At 41.9% G+C, this 20,704-nt stretch overlaps 4 protein-coding genes across 5 annotated transcripts; 2 read left to right on the top strand and 2 right to left on the bottom strand.

Moving 5' to 3' along the window:
* The first annotated feature begins 712 nt into the window (after positions 1 to 712).
* Positions 713 to 10,263, top strand: LOC132204071 (zinc finger protein 271-like). The gene is made up of 15 exons (XM_059632318.1): positions 713 to 857; positions 1,972 to 2,196; positions 2,258 to 2,395; positions 2,455 to 2,699; positions 2,842 to 3,142; positions 4,334 to 4,734; positions 5,623 to 5,856; positions 5,912 to 6,049; positions 6,099 to 6,378; positions 6,449 to 6,760; positions 7,266 to 7,360; positions 7,712 to 8,191; positions 8,251 to 8,530; positions 8,586 to 9,913; positions 9,968 to 10,263. The coding sequence occupies exons 1-14, from the start codon at positions 825 to 827 to the stop codon at positions 8,904 to 8,906; spliced, it is 3,483 nt and encodes a 1,160-aa protein (XP_059488301.1). The 5' UTR covers positions 713 to 824; the 3' UTR covers positions 8,907 to 9,913; positions 9,968 to 10,263.
* LOC132203990 (facilitated trehalose transporter Tret1-like) lies at positions 8,940 to 12,689 on the bottom strand. 2 transcript variants are annotated; one of them, XM_059632184.1, is made up of 5 exons: positions 12,658 to 12,689; positions 10,799 to 10,983; positions 10,443 to 10,742; positions 9,955 to 10,125; positions 8,940 to 9,898 (listed from the first exon to the last, which is right to left on the bottom strand). In XM_059632184.1, exons 2-5 carry the CDS (start codon positions 10,967 to 10,969, stop codon positions 9,059 to 9,061), a joined length of 1,482 nt encoding a protein of 493 aa, XP_059488167.1. In that variant the 5' UTR covers positions 10,970 to 10,983; positions 12,658 to 12,689; the 3' UTR covers positions 8,940 to 9,058. The 2 variants fall into 2 exon arrangements, with proteins under 2 accessions (XP_059488167.1, XP_059488166.1); XM_059632183.1 differs by lacking the exon at positions 12,658 to 12,689 and having other exon boundaries at positions 10,799 to 11,025.
* On the top strand, positions 11,052 to 15,516 carry LOC132203995 (protein lin-37 homolog). Its single transcript, XM_059632189.1, has 6 exons — positions 11,052 to 11,237; positions 11,398 to 11,521; positions 13,796 to 14,027; positions 14,498 to 14,719; positions 15,046 to 15,214; positions 15,270 to 15,516. The coding sequence occupies exons 2-6, from the start codon at positions 11,431 to 11,433 to the stop codon at positions 15,426 to 15,428; spliced, it is 873 nt and encodes a 290-aa protein (XP_059488172.1). The 5' UTR covers positions 11,052 to 11,237; positions 11,398 to 11,430; the 3' UTR covers positions 15,429 to 15,516.
* On the bottom strand, positions 15,504 to 20,697 carry LOC132203992 (ribosomal protein S6 kinase beta-1). The gene is made up of 13 exons (XM_059632185.1): positions 20,464 to 20,697; positions 19,740 to 19,780; positions 19,555 to 19,681; positions 18,694 to 18,825; positions 18,499 to 18,632; positions 18,206 to 18,268; positions 18,021 to 18,149; positions 17,878 to 17,968; positions 17,704 to 17,820; positions 17,523 to 17,654; positions 17,362 to 17,469; positions 16,433 to 16,665; positions 15,504 to 16,371 (listed from the first exon to the last, which is right to left on the bottom strand). Coding segments are annotated over exons 1-13 (1,395 nt in total). The 5' UTR covers positions 20,551 to 20,697; the 3' UTR covers positions 15,504 to 16,370.
* Positions 20,698 to 20,704: the final 7 nt, after the last annotated feature.

Genomic DNA, 20,704 nt, shown 5'->3' with positions numbered 1-20,704 from the left:
AAAATTTTGATTGTTGCTGCGAGATTTCTGATTGGGTACAACTACTTGTACCCAATCAGAGAGCTCAAACAATCAAATTTTTTCATTGTTGGTGTTGACGACCTTTGATATGATGATTTTTTTGGTACTAAATATTGCAATTGTTTTAAATGAAGGTAATTTTAATTAATTTTGTAGTTTTATCCAGGAAAACAAGGCAGAGAAAAATGTTTGAAATAAAAACTTGAAGCCAATTAAGCATATTTAAAATATAGTTATACTATTTATTTGGCATCCCCTAATTATTGACCGCCACTCTTCAATCCCGTTGCATGGCTTCTGCTATTGAACAATTCTATCAGAGAGTCGATGCTATGCTTTCTTTGAGTTGCATCAAGTAAGAATGCGCGCGTGCTTGTTCGATTAAGACAAAAAATGCGGTCGCCCCATTCAACTCTTGTTAATTGCGATCAACGGCGGCCTGAACATGCTGAGAATGAGCAAAATTTGGCTTCACCACCGCCACCCAGGTTTGCAACTGTGAAAAAATAAACCTCTCATTGTAATGTGCTTAAAATTAGAGTTAATTAAACAAAATTCACTGTAAGCCAGTAAAAAGAATACTAATTTTATATTAAATGCATTTTCCAACACAAAAAACTTGATTTAAAAATTTTAATTAGTTGTGTATCGCTTCCAAAGGTTTTCTGCTCTTGTCCGTCTGGAGGCCCATGAGACCGCGTTGTTAATCGCCAACAAAATTTTCAATCCGCCCTTAAGCTGCGTTTAAACTCAAACCTACTAATTTTTTCAACTGTATTTTGTGTGTGTTTTTTTCTTGTGTGATGGAAAAGCATGACTCAAAGAACAATGATGAGGTAAGATAATTCTACTATTAAATTTTTACAAACAAATGCAACAGAGATAATATATCGAAAAAGCAGTGATTATATAGTTTTTAAATTTATGGAGAGCTCGATAAGACTGACGCCGCGCACTTTTAATAGTTTTTCGTTTGTTGTGTCAAAACTGTCAAATATTTTTTCGATATTGCGATTGAACTAACGATTTCACTCAATTTACAAGCGAGCATGATTATTTGTTTTCCAACACCGGCCAGCGGCGAGAATGTTTTGCATTCTCTGCATTTAAGGCAATTCTTCAATACGTCCACGAGCTAGTGTTTAAACCGTACTCAACGACCTATTTCATGTTTCCACGAGTCCATTCCTCTGCATGTAATTCCGCCGCCTTCACACTTCAAATATTGTGTGCTGCCGCGACACACAGAATCACACAAAGTCCTTTTTATAGCTCTGATTGAATAAAATGCAAGAGATTTGTGATATCATAATACCATTTTTACCGCATAAATGCACACAATTAATGTAGAATTTCTTCTTTTCAAATCGTATTTTAAACGCGTGTAATGTAATTAAAGCTTTTTTTGCAAATTTTTTTATTAAAATTTTTGATGCATTTTAATGAAATTGAAACACGCGTTAAGAAGCAAAACGCCGAACTTCATTTTTAATTTTTTCCCATCAAGTAAACCAATCATTTTTATAATTGATAAACCTTGTAAAGATTTACCGGGTCTTCGGTCCATGGCTCAGGCTCAACCCAAAGTGAGTGGCTAACTCACGGCTAACTTCTCATCTCACAATCAATCACGTGCGCCTGCGTGGTGAGACCAAAATCTCTCATTCACTCTTATCCAACAAAACAAAATTGATATGTTCAATGAGAATTAAAATGTTTTTTAAATGCTTATAAACCATTACCAAAACCAAATTCCACGAATAAAATCCTTAAGTTGAATAAACAGAAGTGTTTTGAATACGAATTGAAAGTAATTTGAAATTAGTAATAGTTCTTACTGTTTGCAGCACTGCTTAGTTCGCGCCACGCCTCCATTGATCCGACGCCAAAGTCGCTGCGAACGTTTGTTTTTCACATTTTCATATCTCTTTTGACTGAATTTTTCCGCAGAAAAGTCTGCATTTTTGCAGATTACGTGGATGCGACCCTGGTGAGTCGTTTTTCAGGACGATCGAGCAGCTCTTGGTTGAATTTATTTCCGCGATGGCAAACGTGGCGAACCTTTGTCGCCTGTGCGGCACCAACACAATCGGCATTGTGCGGCACAACATCTTCGAGGGCGAAGGGTTGGCCAAGAAATTCGCCGACAAGATCGCCGACTGCCTGCCTGTGAACGTACATGAAACAATTCTTGAAAATCTGATTTGTGCAGAAAATAATAATGTTGTTGTTAAAGGTGTCGATCGAGGACCGTTTGCCGAAAATCCTGTGCGGCGAATGTTCCTACAAACTTGACCTTTTGAGCGATTTTAGAGATGTTTGCGTTAAGACTGAGACGTTGCTTCTGTCGTTGATTGACGGCATTAAGCATGAGGTTAGGTCTAGAAACTTCAGAGCGTAAAAGGAGGAGATTTTTTATAAAAATCTGTGCAGGTTTGCGATGTTGATGCTGAAGAAGAAGAGGTGAAAGGGGAGGTTGTCCAGAGACGATCCTCGCGTCGGACAAGCCAGAAGCGGGCCTTGGAGGAAATCGAGGAGAGTGAAAAAGAAGCCTCGGAGGATGACTTTTGCATGGACGACGGAGGCGACCGTGACGATGACGACGAGGACGAAGAGTTTGTGGTGAAAACGCCTGCGAAAAAGAGGAGCAGGAAGAGTGGAGAGCCGAAGAAGCCTGAGTATGACCTTTTGTTACAGAGTTTGGGCCGGTTCGCGGTTTGCAAACCTTAGCCTTTTATTTTTTTTTGTGCAAGGGTACTCGAATCCAAGAAGCCAAAGAGTGGGGGTTGAAGGGGGTGTTGTGTGCTCTGGTGATTGCAGGAGCGGCGTTTGTGGCGCGTGCGGGGCTCAAACCAAGGACCTGCGCCGCCACACGATCGCCAAGCACACGCGGGACTTTCCGGTCGCGTGTCCCGAGTGTCCGAAGCGCTTCGTCAGCCGCTCCGAGCTCAACTCGCACGGCCGGCGCGCGCACGGCGCCCACCGCAAGGAGATGAGTCTGCTGTGCAAGTACTGCGGCCGCTCCTTCTCGCGCAAGCAGTACCTCGTCGACCACGAGCGCAAGCACCGCGACGAGCGGCCCTTCCAGTGCGCCACCTGCGGAAACTCGTACTACTCCAAGGTCAGACACCAACCAACAACTTTTAACCAAACTGGATTTACTGTAAATTTGCACAAAATTTTGAATGTTAGTTTAACATTATCAAAGAACGAAACCAAAATTTCAGATCTTCCCCCGAACAATTCCAAAAGTACATTTTGAAAAGTGGCTTTTTGTAATTTTTCCAGCTTTTGTTTTCAATGCCTCGATTATAAATGATTCCGACTTCTGACGAAAATTTATGTAACAATTTGTGAAATCGGAGGTTAAAATGCCAACTTAAAATTAAATATTGACAATTTAAGTTTTTCATGTAATTTTACCTGTTTTTTCCTTATAGCGACAAGTTTTTTGGAATGGAATGATTTATAATTTTGGGAAATTTTGAAGCAACGATTTGATTTTTGTCTCCTTGAAGAAAATGCCCATATTATAAATGTTTTTTCAAGTAGTTACCACGATCATAACAATATATGCCTAGGTGGAAGTCATCTTTTATTTTGAAAAATTTTGAAAAAGGCAAATTCATGGTTCTGGATGAGATGTTGGTTTAAATTTTTATATTTTTTTTTTTTCGAAAATACACCAAAACTTAATGATTTTTTAGGGTTCAAAAGCTTTTTCAAATTTTCTCTCAACTGTGTTTGGATTAATATGTATCACTGCTATAGAAAAATTTCTGTAAACAATTACAAAAACACCACTTTTCAAACGTTTATTTTGATTAAGCCAAGGAACCTTTGAAAATGAAACTCGTCGGCGTAAACTTTTCAAAGCTATGCAAAATAATTTTGGCAGGGTCAACTGATCTTAACCGCAACCTTAATGACCATTCCAGACGGTTTTCATTAAAATATAGTTGTACCCGATTTATGGGTTTTGCAGGACACACAAATTTGGGTTTTGGGTAATTTAAAAAGGCTCTAACTTGGCTTCCCGTAGTCGTAGAACGAAATTCCAGGTATCGTTTAATTCGTATCGTTGCCCTCTACAACTTTGCTCTTGACTACATATGCCTTTGAAAAATTTCCGCCGAATGAAACCTAAAAATCAGCAGAGTTTAAAATGTTATAAATTGTCCGTTTTCCCTCAACTATATGGAACATATTTGTTAAAGCAAAAGGAATCCACTTGATATTATTTGAAATTTGCATTATTTTTGAGACTGATGAAGAGTGAGAAATGCGGTGACTAATTGCCTGTGCACACAAGGTGCTGCTGAAGAGCCACGAGCGTGTGCACACGTGCTCGAGCTACTCGTTCGAGTGCGACCTGTGCCACATGAAGTTCACGACGCAGACGGGGTGCCGGGCGCACCGGAAGCGCCACTTCGAGGAGAACCGGCGCTTCGAGTGTCCGGCGTGCGGGCAGCGCTTCTTCAAGCGCGCCACCATGGAGGCGCACCAGGTCAGCCGCCACACGCACGTCAAGCCGTACGAGTGCGCGCTCTGCCGCAAACGCTTCCCCTGCAAGTACGACCTGCAGAAGCACATCGAGACGCACCTGCGCATCAAGTCGCAGGTCTGCGAGTTCTGCGGCGCCGCCTACTTCCGCGCCGACCACCTGCGCAGGCACAAGATGCAGCAGCACCGCGAGCTCGTCCCCGCCTTCAGGTCAGGCCACCAAAACTTTCAGAGCAACCCCGAAACGGGGACAATTTCGTCAAAACCAAAATTTTGAATTTTTCACACGGCCTTATCTCGCGGCTTCCTCAGTTCCTAGAACAAATATTTAGGTATGGCGGAACTCGTCTCGTCACCCTCGACAACTTTGCTGTTCGCCGCCCAAACGTAGGTCACGGGTCAAGGTCACTTCCGGTGACCTCGTGACCTTTGACCTCAAATGTACGGGTTAGCCAATACATTTTTCAAAATTCTGACATAGCCAGTTTGTAGAGCGTGAAATTTTACACATGAAAGGCTGATAAAAAGTAGTCAAATTCCTACGATTTAAATAAAATAATAAAAAAAAACTTTTTTTACCTTCATCTTGGAAATTAACTTTGAACCCGAATAACTCTTTTCTCTTTAAATTAACACAAAACGCCCATTAACACAAAACGCCCAATGACAAAAGAGATTCTCTTTAGCTTTTCTATCAGACAATGCATCGCACATGACGATCTGGTCACTTGAAGTCATTGACCTCCATGACCTGTGACCTTCCAGATTTTTCTCAAGTGAGTGGCACATCATTTGAAAGAGAATTTTTAGATGAGCATTTTGGTGCCCGTAATTTTGACCTGGTTTTGATGAAATGTCCCTGCTGCTTTGGGAAATATTTTGCTCTGTAACGTTTTCAAAAAAAAAAGGTGTGACATGTGCGACCGCCTCTACACTGAGGAGCGAACCCTCTTCAACCACAAACTCCGCTACCACAAGCTTGGTCAGATCACCTTGGCGGAAGGTTGTTGATTCGAATAGTAAGTGACCTTGGGTTTATCCTTTTGGCTTCTTGGAGACAAACGAGATTCCGTATTGTCCTAATTTTCCTTTCTTTAGGAAATCGAAGGAAAAGTTTCCCTGCGTTCCTGTCAAAGTGGAAATCGTGGAGAACGAGAAGCTGGAGTGCTCCAAGTGCCAGAAAATCCTCAAGCTGCGCCACCTGTGGATTGCGCACGAAAAGCGACCCCACACTCACTTTTGCCAGACCTGCCTTCGGTACTTTGTGTCCTACAGGGACTACACCAGCCACAACTGCATCTACAAGTGCACTTACTGCGACAGGAAGACCAAGTAAAAGTTCAATTCCATTTAAAAAAAGTTTAAACTAATAATTTCACTTTGCCAGGTCGAAGGAAAAGCTGGACCTCCACATTTACCGGTTCCACGAAGGCAACGAAAGGTTCGTTTGCGACATCTGCAAGGACGAGTTCCGAACCAAGTCTAGTTTGGCCACTCACATCATTGCCAAAGGCTTTGTCCACACGTAAGCAAATTTCCAATCGGCTTTCTCCGTCTAATGATTTGAATTTCAGGCCCACTGTGACTTGGTGCGTAAAGTGCTGCGAAGACTTCAAAACTCCGCAGTGGCTGAAAAAGCACCAGTTGCGCGTCCACGAGGGCAAGATCATTTGTCACCAGTGCACGAAGACGTTTCCCACCAAGGAGGAGCGCATGCGGCACACCAAGGAGATGCACCCCAGGGTCAAGGAGAAGGTCAAGTGTCCCCAGTGCGACCTCATCCTCAGCTGCAAAGGCGGCTTGGTCAAGCACGTCGACGTTGTGCACAAGAAGCTCCGGCCCTTCCTCTGCCCGGTTAGTTTTAATAATTTTTTTATTTATAAACAAAAATAGAATAAATCGTAATTACTATTTTCACTGGCAGGTTTGCGGGAAGAGTTATCCTTTGAAGAAGTCGCTCGAGTTCCACATGACGATGCACACCGGGGAGAAAAATCACGTGTGCAAAGTTTGCGGACACAAATTCGCGCGGATCGAGAATCTGAAGCAGCACATGCGAATCCACAACAACGAGAAGCCGTACAGCTGCGAGTTCTGTGGACGGCAATTCCGGCAGTGCGGACCCCTCAACATCCACCGCCGGACGCACACTGGGGAAACGCCCTACGCGTGTCATTTGTGTCCACAGAAGTTCATCTCCAACAACCACCTGAAACTGCACCTCAATAATCATCCCGCTTATTAATTTTTTAAGGTACTTTTGTACATATTTATTTTTATGTAAAATTGTTCTAATAAATTGAAGAGATCTATTTTATTTGAATGCTTTTCATTCTTGTTTGAATCAAAAATCCGGATTTTAAGAGAAATCTTCATTTTGGAACAATTTAAAATTATTATTATTTCTAAGTAGATTATTTTGGAATATTTTCATTTCTTTTTCTTGAGGCTTGCAGAGAGCAGAAGTTCCTATGTTGCAACTTCTATAGAATTTTTGTCACCGCTTCAAATGAAAACAGAGAAAGAGCGATTGGAGTGTTCCAAGTGCCAGAAGCAGTTCAAGTTATCCCCGAAACTTGGCTGAACACAAAGAGCGACCCCATGAACATTTCTGCAAAAATTGCTCTCGTCACTTTGCTAGTTCCAAAGATTTAAGTAATCATGACTGCCTGTAAAATGCAATTATTGTGACAGGAAAATGAGGTAATGCGAAGTGTAATTTTTATTATTCCGAATAATAGAAAATTTTGGTCAGGACTGAACAGAAGCTGAAAATCCACATCAAGCGGTACCACGAAGGGAGCAAGAAATTCACCTGTGACATTTGCAAAGACGAGTTTTTCACAAAGGTTGCTTTGGTGGCTCACATTTCCCACAAAATTAAATATTAATTAAATCTAAATTTCATTTAATTTGAGTTTAAGTTAAAAGAAAATAAATTTAAAGTAAAGAATGTATTCTTAATTCGTTACTTCTAACTTTTAACTTCAATTAAATTAAGCTCCGCAATGTATCTTAATTTTGGGAAAGAATTTTATGTGTCAATAAATTTGATTTGCAATTGCAGTGAAATTCAAAATTGTTGCATTCTGCTCTTGTTGAAAATTAACCTTGCTGTTTGGCTTCTTGGATAATGTCCCATGTTTTTTAGTTTTGCTTTGTTGTTAATTTTGAGTTTTGTTTCCAGACTTCAAGAGAAGAAAAAGCCAAGCCAAGGGAAATCTGATGAAATCAAGAATCCTTCAACAGAAAAGCCTGCCAAAACCAATGAGTTTCTTGCCCCGGAATTTGTGAGCTTGGCCGAGCCCAAGGTGGAGACTGTCCACGAGTACAACGTGAGCGCCAAAGGAAATTTTGACTGCGACCAGTGTGGAGCCAAATTCTCCAACCAGGGCTTTTGGCAGAGCCACTGCAGCCGGCCCCACCAACACCTGTGCAACCAGTGCGGCAAATTGCGCATCTCCCGAACGGCCGAGCACCTCTGCCGCCACCAATGCGAAAAGTGCAAAATCTACATCGATGGGAAAGATGCGTTCACGGTGCACCAAGTCAAGTGCTACATCAGGTCGTTCACCTGTGACCTCTGCGGCTTCGTGGCCTATCGCCGGCAGAAAATCACCAACCACATCAAAATCGCGCACTTCCTGAAAATGGACGAAGAATACAAGTGAGTTCAAAAATTTTCAAATATTTGGTCCAAATTTTCTTATTTGCACAAATTTTCAGATTCAAGTCGTGCTGGTGTGAAATCTGCAAGCGAAAATTCAGCACCAGCTTCGCTCTGCAACAGCACAAGCTGCGGAAACACGAAGGGGTGCTCATGTGCAGTGTTTGCTTCAAACGGTTCGAAACAAAAGAGGAGCGCCGGAAGCACGTTCAAGAGACGCACTCGAAGGAGAAGGTTTCTTTTGAATGCCCCGAGTGCGGCAAGAAACTCTGCTCAAAGTTCAGCGTGAAACTGCACGTCGACAACATCCACAGGAAACTCCGACCTCACCTCTGTCAAGTAATTATTTTAAATTAATTTCATTTTCCTACTAAAATTGTTAATTAACGTTCAGGTTTGCGGTTCTTCCTTTATAACAGCCGGTCATCTGAAGCTGCATGTCATGATGCACACCGGAGAGAAGAATCACGTCTGCAAAGATTGCGGCCACGCTTTTGCCCGCATCGAGAACCTGACGCAGCACCGGCGCATCCACACCAACTCCAGGCCCTTCCTCTGCGACTTTTGTCCGCGCTCCTTCACCCAGCAGAGTTCCCTCAAGTGCCACCGACGCATCCACACTGGCGAGACGCCCTACCGGTGCCAGTTGTGCCCGCAGAGTTTCCGCACCAAGCAGCAGCTCGACCAGCACGTCAAGTTCCATCCTGCGGTTTAAAATGGGGAAAAGGCTGATTTTTTTTTTGTTCAATTTATTAATAGGAACTTAATACAGAAAAATATTAAAACATAGTTTCATAAATATATTTAGATTCAACTTTGATATCTTGGCACAGAGTTCATCTTATTGAGATTGCAGAATTCCATAATTCAGGCAGGCTGAGACGGTTGTTGAGGTTGTTGGCAGAGGTTTTCGATTTGCAGCGGCGACGCCCCTCGAGTTTCAGGGACCCAGAGGCCGGCGGCCAGCGCCCCCATTGCACAGCAGGCCGCGTACAAGCCCAGCACGGCCTGCACGCCCCCCAGCAGGCGCTCCAGGTCGAAGAAGGTCTTGGTGACGAGGAAGGCGGCCACCCAGCTGGCCGCCCCGGTGGCCGAGGTGGCCACCGAGCGGTGCTGCTGGGCCACCAGTTCCCCCAGCAGCAGGCTGGACACCGGGCCCAGGCCCACCGCGTTCGCCACCACGAACAGGCCCAGCCCGGCCAGCGGCCACGGCCCCCCGGGGCCGGCGGCCACGCCCACCAGGGCGGCCGCCATGACGGCCTGCGAGGCCACCAGCAACACGCGGCGGCCGCACCGGTCCAGCAAGAAACAGGCGGCCAGCGTCGCGACCCACTGCAGGCCGCCGGCCACCACCGTGGCCGTTTCGGCCGAAACGGAGGAGGCCGTGGCCGCCAGCACCGGCTGCAGGTAGGCCATGGCCGCCCTGATGCCGCACAGCCGGCTCGACACCCTCACCATGCCGACCAGCAGGATCGGCTTGGCCGCCGCCCTCAACGCGGCCAGGCGGCCACCCCACGTGGCGGCCACCGGCTGCAGCCGCAGCAGCTCGTCCAGCTCCGCGTTCAAATCCCAGTCGAGGCCTCGGAGACGCTGCAGGGCGGCCAGGGCCACGTCCAGCTTCTGTTTGGAGGCCAAAAACGAAGGTGACTCTGGAATCAGGGCGGGCAGGATGATCCCGGGCAGGGTCAGCACCACCCCGAACCACGCCTGGACAAATTCACAGTTAGAATTGAACAAAAATTAAGAATTTGGTTGGGTTTTACCAAGTTTCTCCAGGACTCGAGGAAGAGGCTGGCCGTGTAGCAGGCCAGGGTGCCGGCGTTGAACATCAGGATGGGGATGCAGCCGAGGGCGCCGCGGTGGCTCGGGTGCGAGATTTCGCTCACGTACAGTTGCACGGCGTCGCCGATGATGCCCATGCACACGCCAAACAACTAGAAATTTGAGTTTTAGTATTTTCAGGAAATAAAATACAATTGGATAAAATAAAAATTATAAAATCTATTTTTCAAATAAATTTTTAGTGCGATAAAAAAATTTATAAAATTTTTGTTAAATAATTGACAAGAGCTGCTTTTATTATAATTTTTTTAATGTAGCCAATGATGAAAATTATTTTAAAACCATTTCAAAATTTGAAACAAATATTATATAGGAAAAAGTTTTGTAAATAATTATTTTGGAATTACATTTTTTGACTAAAATTTATGTATTTTAATGAAGTTTATATTAATAAAAAGGAGTTTTGTACAAAGTGCGTGAGGAGGAGGGGCCAGGGTGCGTGGGCGAGCGCCAGGGCGGCCCACGAAAAGGCGAGGGGCCCCGCGACGATCCAAAGGGTGGTTCTGCGGCCGTGGGCGAGCAGCGGTCCTGAAAGGGCGGCGCCGAGGAGGGCGCCGAGCATCAGGACGCTCGCCACCCACGACAGCGTGTCCTCGGACACGACCACCGTCTCCATGGGACTTCTCAGCAGGGGCAGCGCCGGCGTGATGAAGCCCAGACTGGCGCCGCTTGCCAGGCACGGCCAACTGCCCACCACGGCCGCGCCCACCTGCGCATCAATATTTTTTTGAAAATGTATTTTTTTAAATTATAATTTGTCCGAACCTGGCGCAGGAAGGGCGGCGATTTGCCTTTGACGAGTTGGTCCTGGCTGGACGCCGAGCTTGGGCAGCTTTTCCAAAGGTCGTTTGATTTTTTGTCCCATTTTTCCTCAAAGTCGCCTATTTGGTACCTGCCAGGGCTCAGGTGCAGGTTTGACACGTAAAACACGCTCATTTTATTTTATTTATCTGAAACATGAAATTAAAGCACTCTTTATCAACCGCGGAGGAAAGAGGAAGCAATTATTTAACGTAATCACGGCCCATTTCAAAAAGCACGATGCTTTCGCGCCAGAATTTTCAAAAATTCGAACCTCGGCCTCTGATTGGCCGATTCTGTTTTGACGCTAAACAATCCGGCTAAATTGTAAACAAACACAGTCTGCTCGTCGGAAATTGTGATTTTCCGCTTTTCCACTCGGTTCAGAGCAATAATCTTGAAGGTAAATTCAAATCAAAGTTTCTTTCTTCCATATTTCATTCCGTTTCTCGCCAATTTCACCTCAGAATATGACGAAAATTTGCCATCTCGATGAATGCATTTCTGATATTATTTTCTTGGCGGTTTTTCGATTTCTTAATTTATTTCTAATCGGGTTTCAGAGTTTGCTGAAGAATTAATCAATCTGAATCAAAATGCCGCCGAAACGTCGAAGTGCCGCGAAAGGAAAGGCCAAGGAAGACGAGCAGCCGGCAGAGCCCACGGAATTCATCGTTCCCGACGTTGGTGAGAAAATTTAATTTAATTTAAAATTCTTATAAATTCAAAGTGCCATTCAAATATCTGAGCTTGAAAGTTTCTGTTGTACTGATTAAAATTATTGTAAATGGAAATCTCACGGCCGGAGTTTTGAAATCGAGGGTCAGTTGTGACCCAGGTGACCTAATAATGAAAGTTTGATGATCGCATAAGCGAAAAGAGGAAATGCGGATGTAATTGGCCGACCTTTGATCGCCGTGAAATGCTTCTCCGCTGAATAGGAACATTTGTTCATTTATCGCCTTAACCTTGTTAGGGAAATGTAAAGTGGATCTCATGACTTGAGCAGCCGCGAAACAAGATCGTGATCCTGTCAAACAAAATAATATAACAACTCGTTTAGCCTAATGAGAAGATGATCCCTTGCAATCTTTCATGGGAAATCATTTCATTATTAATTCAAAATTTTGAATCAAAATTTATAAAATTATTTATTTAAAAAACATGAATCCATCTCTGGGAAGAGGGGTCGTGAATGGAAACTGATCATTTTAGTATAAAAAAAATTGTCAGTAAATTTTAAACAAAATATTCAATTGAATGTTGCAAATTTGAAAAAAATATTTTTGTATACTACATTTTTCCTGTGTCATTGAAAATTATGTTTTGATGTTTTGAGCACTTTGATTTAATTGATTTTTTTTTCAAACTTATTCATGTTAGCTCGTGTTTTGGTTTCAATAATAATCAAGCAAAGAAAAAATTTCAAATTTATCAAATTCCAATATGGCCGCTGGAGATAAATAAGGGTTTATTAAAACTGCTGCTAGATTATTGATTTGGGTAAAGATTTTTTAATTATCTCGGTCGGAGATTCGAGCTAATCAAGCAATGTATCTTTTCTTAAAGGTTGCAAGATTGACCCTGGTAAAAGGTCAAATTATATTGTAAAGTTTTGTACCCCTTAAAAATAGGCCACCTTTGAAAAATCTGATAGTGAGATAGCCAAAAGATGCCCCATTTTTCTTTGAAACGAATGGAAATTTGGTATTTTCCGATGAGTTAAATTTAAGTAAAATTATAAAATGAAGCTTTTTTTATCATATTTGAAACAAATCGAGTTGGTTCAATTAATGCAAGAAAGGAAATTTGCTGCGACTGACCTTTGGTGGGCGCCGATCTGCACATAATCCCCGCGCGCTGCAAAGTGCGAAAGATTTTCGCGGGCAGGGAAGCGCTCGCCAGGTTGGAGGGGAGGGGAGGGGCTGCGTCAGGGTAAAACAAATCTGCTTCCGACCTTCTCCGCGGATAAGATTGCGAATATTTTTCACTAATTGCCAAATATTTTGCTGATTTTTTAAGTCTTTCGGAATTTTTTTAGCCAAAGGAGTAATTCCAAGGTTTGTTATTTATTTAATTAATTAGGTATAATAATTTTTTATGCAAATTGTTGAATTATACTTTCAACTTTTTCATTAGATTTATTCCCGATTTGTGAAAACGCAGTTTGCTTTTCACTGTGCTCGCAATTTCACGCTCTGCAACAATCCAGGATGCGCGTCGTTATTTTCGTTTTCATTATTGTTTGCAAAAAGTAGCGCTGGCCGTGTCACCTTCTCACATCTCAAAAGTGAAAATTGGCGTGAAACGCAAAAGTCATACCAGAGCAATAAAAATAATTGCTGTTTTTTGTGAGTTCGTCAACCTAAAAAAAAGAATTTCGTTTTAATTCAAAAAAGAATCTTCTCAGATTAGGGTTAATAATCCAATTGTGCTGTAAAATTTATTATAAAATCGCATTTTGAGAAATAAAACTTTTCACACTCATGTACATTATGAAGTAAATTATTTTTTCTCCAACAAACACTTGAAAACTTTTTATTTGTACAAATATCAGCCCTGAAAAGGCTTTAATTAAAACCTAATTTTGGTGTTAAATTTATTAAAAATTCGTGCGAATAAATTATTTGGAAAATCAGTTTTTACACAATACATTATGAATATAAATTAATTCGCTCCATATTTGCGTTAGTGCTGAAAAATACCAATGTTTCCAAGTTTTATATAATATTTTATGGAATACATTTATAAACTGAATAAAACAAATTTCCATTCTCCAGTCATCCGAACAGAATATTTTCAGCCGTTGTAACGCTTTTTTAAAACCAAAAAATAGTAATGGCTGAAATTTGGAGTGATTGAAAATTCAAAAATTGCTGTTTTTCAGTTTAAAATGGAATCAAGATCTCCTTTTATTTTTATTGAATGGCCGAATTGATTTTGGTTTTGCACTTTTTGCAGACATGGACACGGAGGCGGAGGTGGCGGCCGCCGTGGACCAGCTGCTGAGCTCGCCGGCCAAGGAGGCGGTGGAGGAGGCGGCGGGGGCGGCGCCGCAGTCGGTGGCCAGTCTGTCGATGGCGCGCAGCCGCCTCACCACCCTGCTCAGCAAGGTGGCCCGCGAGGAGGTCGAGCTGGAGGTGGTGCGGCCCCCGCGCTCGCCGCCTTCCGAACACTTTATCGTCGACGACGTGTGAGTTTCAATTTTTCTCTGCAAAATTAAATTTGATCATTTTAAAGGTTTGCTCTAGTTATATTTTTTTTTTTTTATGCAAAAAGAGATCAAATTTCATGATGAAATTGGGATAAAAGTTCGCAATCTTAAGCTTCAGATGAGGGTTTGGACGGAAGTCCACCGTTTTCGGCCAAACAAAATTGAAATTTGAAGATCAAGGAAAAAATTAATTGGAAAATTTCTTAATTTGGTAAAAACTGAAATAATTCTACTCATAAACAAATTTTAAGGTGATTCTGTGTCGGAAAAGTTCCACCAACGCTATCAAGATCAAAACTATTTTGACGCGAGAACTTGATGCCCTGTTTTAACCTTTTAAATAGTGCAAATATTTCAGTTCCAAATGTGACGTTGGTCACAAAATTTGCTCTTCTTACACATTCAGGAATACAAATGATTTAATTTGCCCCACTTTGAATTTTGAGCAGCGACGGACGGGAGTCGCCGACACCAAACCGCAAGTCGGACACGCCGGGCAGTCCGTCCAAGAAGAAGCGGCGGCGCGACCCCCTGGAGACGGGCGGCACCCACCACTCGTACGTCATGAAGTTGTTCGACCGCAGCGTCGACCTCGCCCAGTTCAACGACAAGTCGGCCCTGTACCCTGTGTGCAGGGCCTGGATGGCCAACAAGCCCAGACAAGCCCCCAGGTACGAAAAATTCTTCAAATTTTACATCGTTTTTTTATTAATTTTAGGCTTGTCGGTCTTGCAAGACTATAGTTGGTTTTAGGCATATGTTGGTAATGACAAAATGTGACCGTCTTGACAAGACTAATCAAATTATGTGCCTATTATTATTGAGGCGACCCTTGACCTTCTGGTAGACCTAAAGACAAAATCTATTCTCTTGACAAGCTCTTTCAAACAAGGGTCAGGTCAGCTGAGGTCAAGGAATTGGTCAGTGTCTGATCAGGATTCTCCCTCGTCAAAATATTGATCCCTGAAAGATTATCCAATTGGTTCTTTGATTTCAGGGCGAGCTTGTACGAAAGCGACGACGAGTTTGACTTCATGGACTACGCCAGCGACGAGCTGGGCAAACCTGTGCGGAAAATGCCGCAACCTGAGCAGAAGACGGACGCCCATTGCCGAGTTCCGCACAAACTGCCCCAGAGGGCGACGGGCGAAATCGTCGTCAAACAGGTTTGCACATTTTTTTCTTCAGATTTGCATTATTAAAAGTTGGCATTTGTGGCAGGAGGAGGATGACGAATCGCTGCTGGAGGAGCACAAAATGCACTGGCGCCAGGTCAAGCAGGACTGGGTCAAGGCCGCGTTCGCCAATGAAAAAAGGTTCAACAAGAGCATCACCATCATCGAGGACATTTACAAACGGGCCCAGGAACTTTACTCTTAAATGTTTCTTTCAAGTGTTAAAATAACTAATAAAATTATCTCTAGGTTTTTTCATTTAGAATAAGCGAAGAAGGCGTTTTATTGAATAGTTATTTATTGATTACTTCACATAATATTATTGTTTTATTTATTTGCATGCGAGCTACTCGACAGGCTTTTGTAATTTGTTTTTTTTTTATGCAAAATTTATTAAAATCCATCAATCAAGACTGCATTGTTGGGTTAAAACGAACAAACTAAACGGACATGGCCTCACAAAGCAGCGGGAAGACTTTCGACTTAACTAATCAAACGCAACGGGTGTGCACGGTGATTTCTAAATATATATATTCTCGTCCAATTGCAAGCCAATCTCGAATATATACAAGTGTGTGCGCATATTTATGTACAAAACATTTACTTTTAACATGGGGCATGTCCGGCTGCTCTAATTGTACCGCAGCCCTACAAACTCAATCAATAATAAATTAATATGTAGCGTGCTTGTCTTGATCACTTTTTAATTAATCGACGTCCGAATCGGCTCCCGGAGCGGACAATAAATAATTTGTCTAAAAAAATCTCAAATTCAGTTACGGTCTTTTATCAACAAATCATTATTTCACGGTACAAAAGGCTTGATACAAAAAACCAGAGTCTTTTCCAGTGACTTACAAAAATTGTGAGTTTCGACTCAAGATCGGGAGTGAATTATACATATATTGTGTGAATTCTAACTAATTTTGAATCGAGGGATCGCATTCGTCGCTCTGTGTAGGCACTTACTTAATTAATACAAGAACAAAACACACACCAAAGTATCAAAAATTGAGCCGGCGTCTTTAGTCCCTGGCCGACGGACTGACTGACTAGCCTCAAGACTGAGCATCCCCCAAATGCAGGGTCGCCGACCAATCAGTCAACCAACAATCAATTCGTTATTATCCTCTAAGTTCAGCCACCGCCTGCGAACATTGCGTTTTATTAGAAACGAAATTGAGTAAAATTATTAGATTTCCAACTGACTATACTTGAGGGATGTCCATCATTTCCTCCTGCTGGGCGTGCGCGCTCGTGGTTGGCATCTGGTGGCCGATCAGCCGCTGGTCGAAGAATCCGCCGGGGGACATTTGTTGGTGCAGCAAGTGCTGGTGGCGCGGGCTGAACGGCAGCCGCATCCCCTTCCGCGGCGACCGCGCCTTCACCACCTGCGGCTTGTACATTTCCTCTAGCACTGACGGAGCCACGTAGGTGAACCCCTGACACAAATTTACATGTTTAATAAAGTGGATCAAAAAATATTAAATGAATAAATAAAACGTCCTTAATTAGAAACAAAAGCATAATTATAGCAAATTAATTTAGCAAGAACAGCTTAAAATGAAAATTTGAAACTTTCAGTCAGGATCACACAATGTCCTTAAAATTTTTGTGAAAATAAAATGTACACCTCATTAAGGGGGCAAACAAATAAATAATATTTTACATGCCTGCCATTTATGGAACAATTTTTGGAAAAAACCTCAAAAATTTATGAAAATTTTATTTCTAGGCTTTAATTTTTGCCAAAGTTTTTAATTTTTGGACCAATAGAAAAATTATCATGGCCAATTTACAAAACTCCTTAATTCTGTCCAACAGGCCTACTGAGATGGTCAATATGACGATAAAAATGGCCTCTTTCATTTTTGAAACTATCATCTCAATATTCCAACAAGAACCATTAATTTGTCTTAATTAACTAGATTTTATAAAATCCAAGATAGCTTCCGGATGGGCATTTTTCTTTTACTTTAATTTGGAAAAAACTTAATATGTACTTTCAAGTAAAGCACACAAAATAAATAATATTTATGCCAAAAATCTCAATATTTATCATCATTTCTGCAAAACTTGTCAATCCCTTCAATGGATCCCAACTTCATCAAAATTATATATAAAAAAAAATGAATTACTTGGAACACGAGGTTGGCACTCTCACTGAGCGTCGACTCGTCCGGGGAGTCGATGGGCGTCTGCTTGGTGAATTTCGTATCGAACTGCGACACGTCGTCGTCACTCGACTGAAATATTTTTGGTAAAAATTTGTATTTTGTAAATTTTTTAAACAACTCACCAATGTAGGCTTAAAAGGTGGGTCGTACTTTCTGGCGAGCACGTCCGGCCAGCAGATATGTTTGAAGAAGGGGCTGTTTTTGATGGGGTCTGCATCCGAGGGTCCGGCCCCCAGGCGCTGACTCACTTGTCTCTGCAAATGATTTTTAGTAATCTTTTTTTCAATTTAATTGATTTGTCACCTTGAGGAGTTTCCTGATGAGGTCCCTTGCGTCGGGGGTGAGGTAAGGGGGCAGCAGCAACTTGCCCCGCAAGATCTTCTCAATTGTCTTTTTGCGGTTTTCCGCAGTAAACGGGGGCTGGAATTTTTTAATTTTTTAATATCAAAATATTTTCAGGTGAATTTCAGGACTTACAGCACCAGTGAGCATGTCAAACATAAGGGCCCCTAAGGACCACCAGTCTACTGCTTTTCCATGTCCACTTCGGGTTAAGATTTCGGGCGCCCTAATTAATAAAAAAGAAATAAAAGAAAATTTGCTGAAATAAAAAAAGTTACATGTATTCGATGGTGCCGCAAAAAGTGTGGGTAACGATTCCTTCCTGGATCTGCTCCTTGCAGAGTCCAAAGTCTGTCAGTTTGACGTGACCATGCGCATCCAGCAGGATGTTCTCAGGCTTGAGATCTCTGCGGAGAGAAAGGTTTGAATTTTTCAAAATTTAAATTTAGAATAATTTAATTACCTATAAATGATGCCTTGTATGTGGAGATGCTCCAAGGCCAAAATTATCTCAGACAGGTAAAAGCTGCAAATCAAAATCAAAACTTTTTTGTCAATCTTCGATATAAAACTAGATTTGAAAATTTTGAAATCAACATTGAAAACTAAAACTGTAATCAATATTCGTCTCTAATTATTATTAAATTAATAGTTAAATAAATTTAATAAAATTTTATTTTTATTGGATTAATCCTGATTTTTTTTAACTGTTTTTTTAACTGTGTCAAAAGAATTGTAATTTTTTTCAGATTTTACCAGGCTGTGTCCTCTAGAAAGATGCCCTCGCGCTCGAGGTGCATGAATAATTCTCCTCCGCTCAAGTATTCGAGAATCAAGTACAATTTCCCCCCAGTCTGGAAGGCGTAAATGAGGTCCACGATGAATGGGTGCTGTGACAAGCAAGAAAATTATGTTTGCAAATTAAGTTTGTTAGAAAAAAAAATGAGTCACCTTGACCGCTTCGAGAATGTTCCTCTCGGCCTTGGTGTGGGCCGTGTCCTTCTGGTTCCTCATGATGGACGCTTTCCGCAGCACCTTCATCGCAAAAATCGTGTCCTTGTCCTTGCCAGACACTTTTCTCACCTGCGGACAAGCAACAATAACTCTTAAATTTCCTGGGTTTTTTTTTAATTAAAGAAATGAAATAATAAGGGTTTTGAGTTTTGAGAGATAAAATTTGATGATTGTTTGATTTTTGGAAAATTTATTGATATAACATTTAATTAACTCTGATATTAATTTTAATGTAACTATGAATTTTATGCTCCAATAAATAAATTGGTGAAAATTGAACATAAATTAACCGGATAAAACTATTGAAAAGGCCAACACTTTCCCCGGAAAAACGCAACTGAACTTTCAAGTTAAGAATTGAATATCTCGGATTCTCTTTGAGATAAAGAAATTGCGCCTAGAAACAAATATATTCAATGTTTTTACCTTCTTATGAACCCTGACAGTTCAAATAATTCAGAGAAGGCCATTTTATGAAGATGACAAGTACAAGAAATGTAAACATTAATATCTTTTTTCCTTGTAAATTTTTTTTATCTGTGACCTCTAGAAATTGACCTTCACCTTTGACCTCTCAGGGTTGAAGAGGAGGTATGAAGAAAATTTTTGAAACCAGCCGCATTTCTGTATCCCAAATTGAGCCCAAAATATTCAATTTTGAAGTTCAAACTTCCGTTTCGTTTTTACTTTTACGTCAAATTATTAAAACATTTCACCAGAATTTTAATTTAAATTCACCAACCTGTGCTTTATGGCTTAAGAGGTGCGAACAAAATTGTATTTTATTTTTCAAATCACCTGAAAAACTTTTCCGTAGCCGCCCTTGCCGAGGACTTTGCGCAGCTCGAAGTCCTGCGGCCCCGCTTTTTCGCTACCAGGGTTGACCGTCTGCTCAGACAGCTGGACAGTTTCCACCCCCTCCTCACTTTAAAAAAAGTTTTATTACATTTGAAATTTAAATAAAAAAAAGTTCTAGATTTTACTCGATCAGTCCGTTGAAATGTGTAGAATTCTCAAAGTCCACCTGCGAAAATAACATGAATAAATTATTCAATTGATACAAAAGTGTAGAATTCTCTCGACGCTTCATTCAATAATAAGACCTTGAGTGCAATTTTTCTCGGCGAATGAAAATATAATTGTAAATTTTCCATAAATTCAAGGCCGCGGTCCTTATCTTGGCTTATCAGGCCTTTTAAAACCCAATTCAAACAAAAATGGCCTCTGCAGACAATTTTGAAATCTTCCGAGCAACAATTTTACTCGCTAATTTTTTCCACATCACTCGGCTTTGGCGTGATGAACGTATTTTTATTTCTGCTAATTATTGAGCTCTCAGACCTTGAAACAACAACAACCTGCGAGATGCAAACGCAGCACTTAATTATGTAATAAAAGAAAGTTACGGGAATTTTTACGAGAGCCTCGGTCTGTATTTTTAATTTCGCGAAAACCAAAATAAACCGAAACTGCGGCGGCAGGACAGACGTCGAGGGCGTGTTGAAAGAATCTCCCAAGACGTGCCCGAGGAATTCGTGTAACAGATTGCCGAATCCTTTCTCTTCTAGGGAGAAAGTGCGGTTTGAAGTTTGATATCAACGCTCGGCCCTTTTCTTCAGTTCGGGCGCCGGTTTTTTTCTCCTCAAAGGCCCACGTCCGGTGCTAGAGAGGAAAAGATTCGGGTGAATCGCGCAGACACACACGCACCTCCTCGACCTCGATGGCATCGTCGTCCGAGTCGTCGACCACGACGTTCTCGGCGTCGTGCAGCTCAATGTCGAACACGCCTGCCATTTCGCACGCGCCCTGTCCAGGTCAAGCAGCGCAAAACATGTCGCAGCTCCAAGTCTCGTCCGCGCGGCCGTGTCCGACTCTCCTCTTTCCTTCTTTCTCGGTCCGTCCACCTGCTCGCGTGTTATAGTTTGAATTGAAAAACCAGACTTTGAAC

This window comes from Neocloeon triangulifer, unplaced genomic scaffold, assembly GCF_031216515.1.
Source record: "Neocloeon triangulifer isolate White Clay Creek 2 clone unplaced genomic scaffold, ASM3121651v1 ptg000020l, whole genome shotgun sequence".
Lineage (NCBI taxonomy): Eukaryota > Metazoa > Arthropoda > Insecta > Ephemeroptera > Baetidae > Neocloeon > Neocloeon triangulifer.
This window is presented reverse-complemented; position numbering and strand designations above follow the sequence as displayed.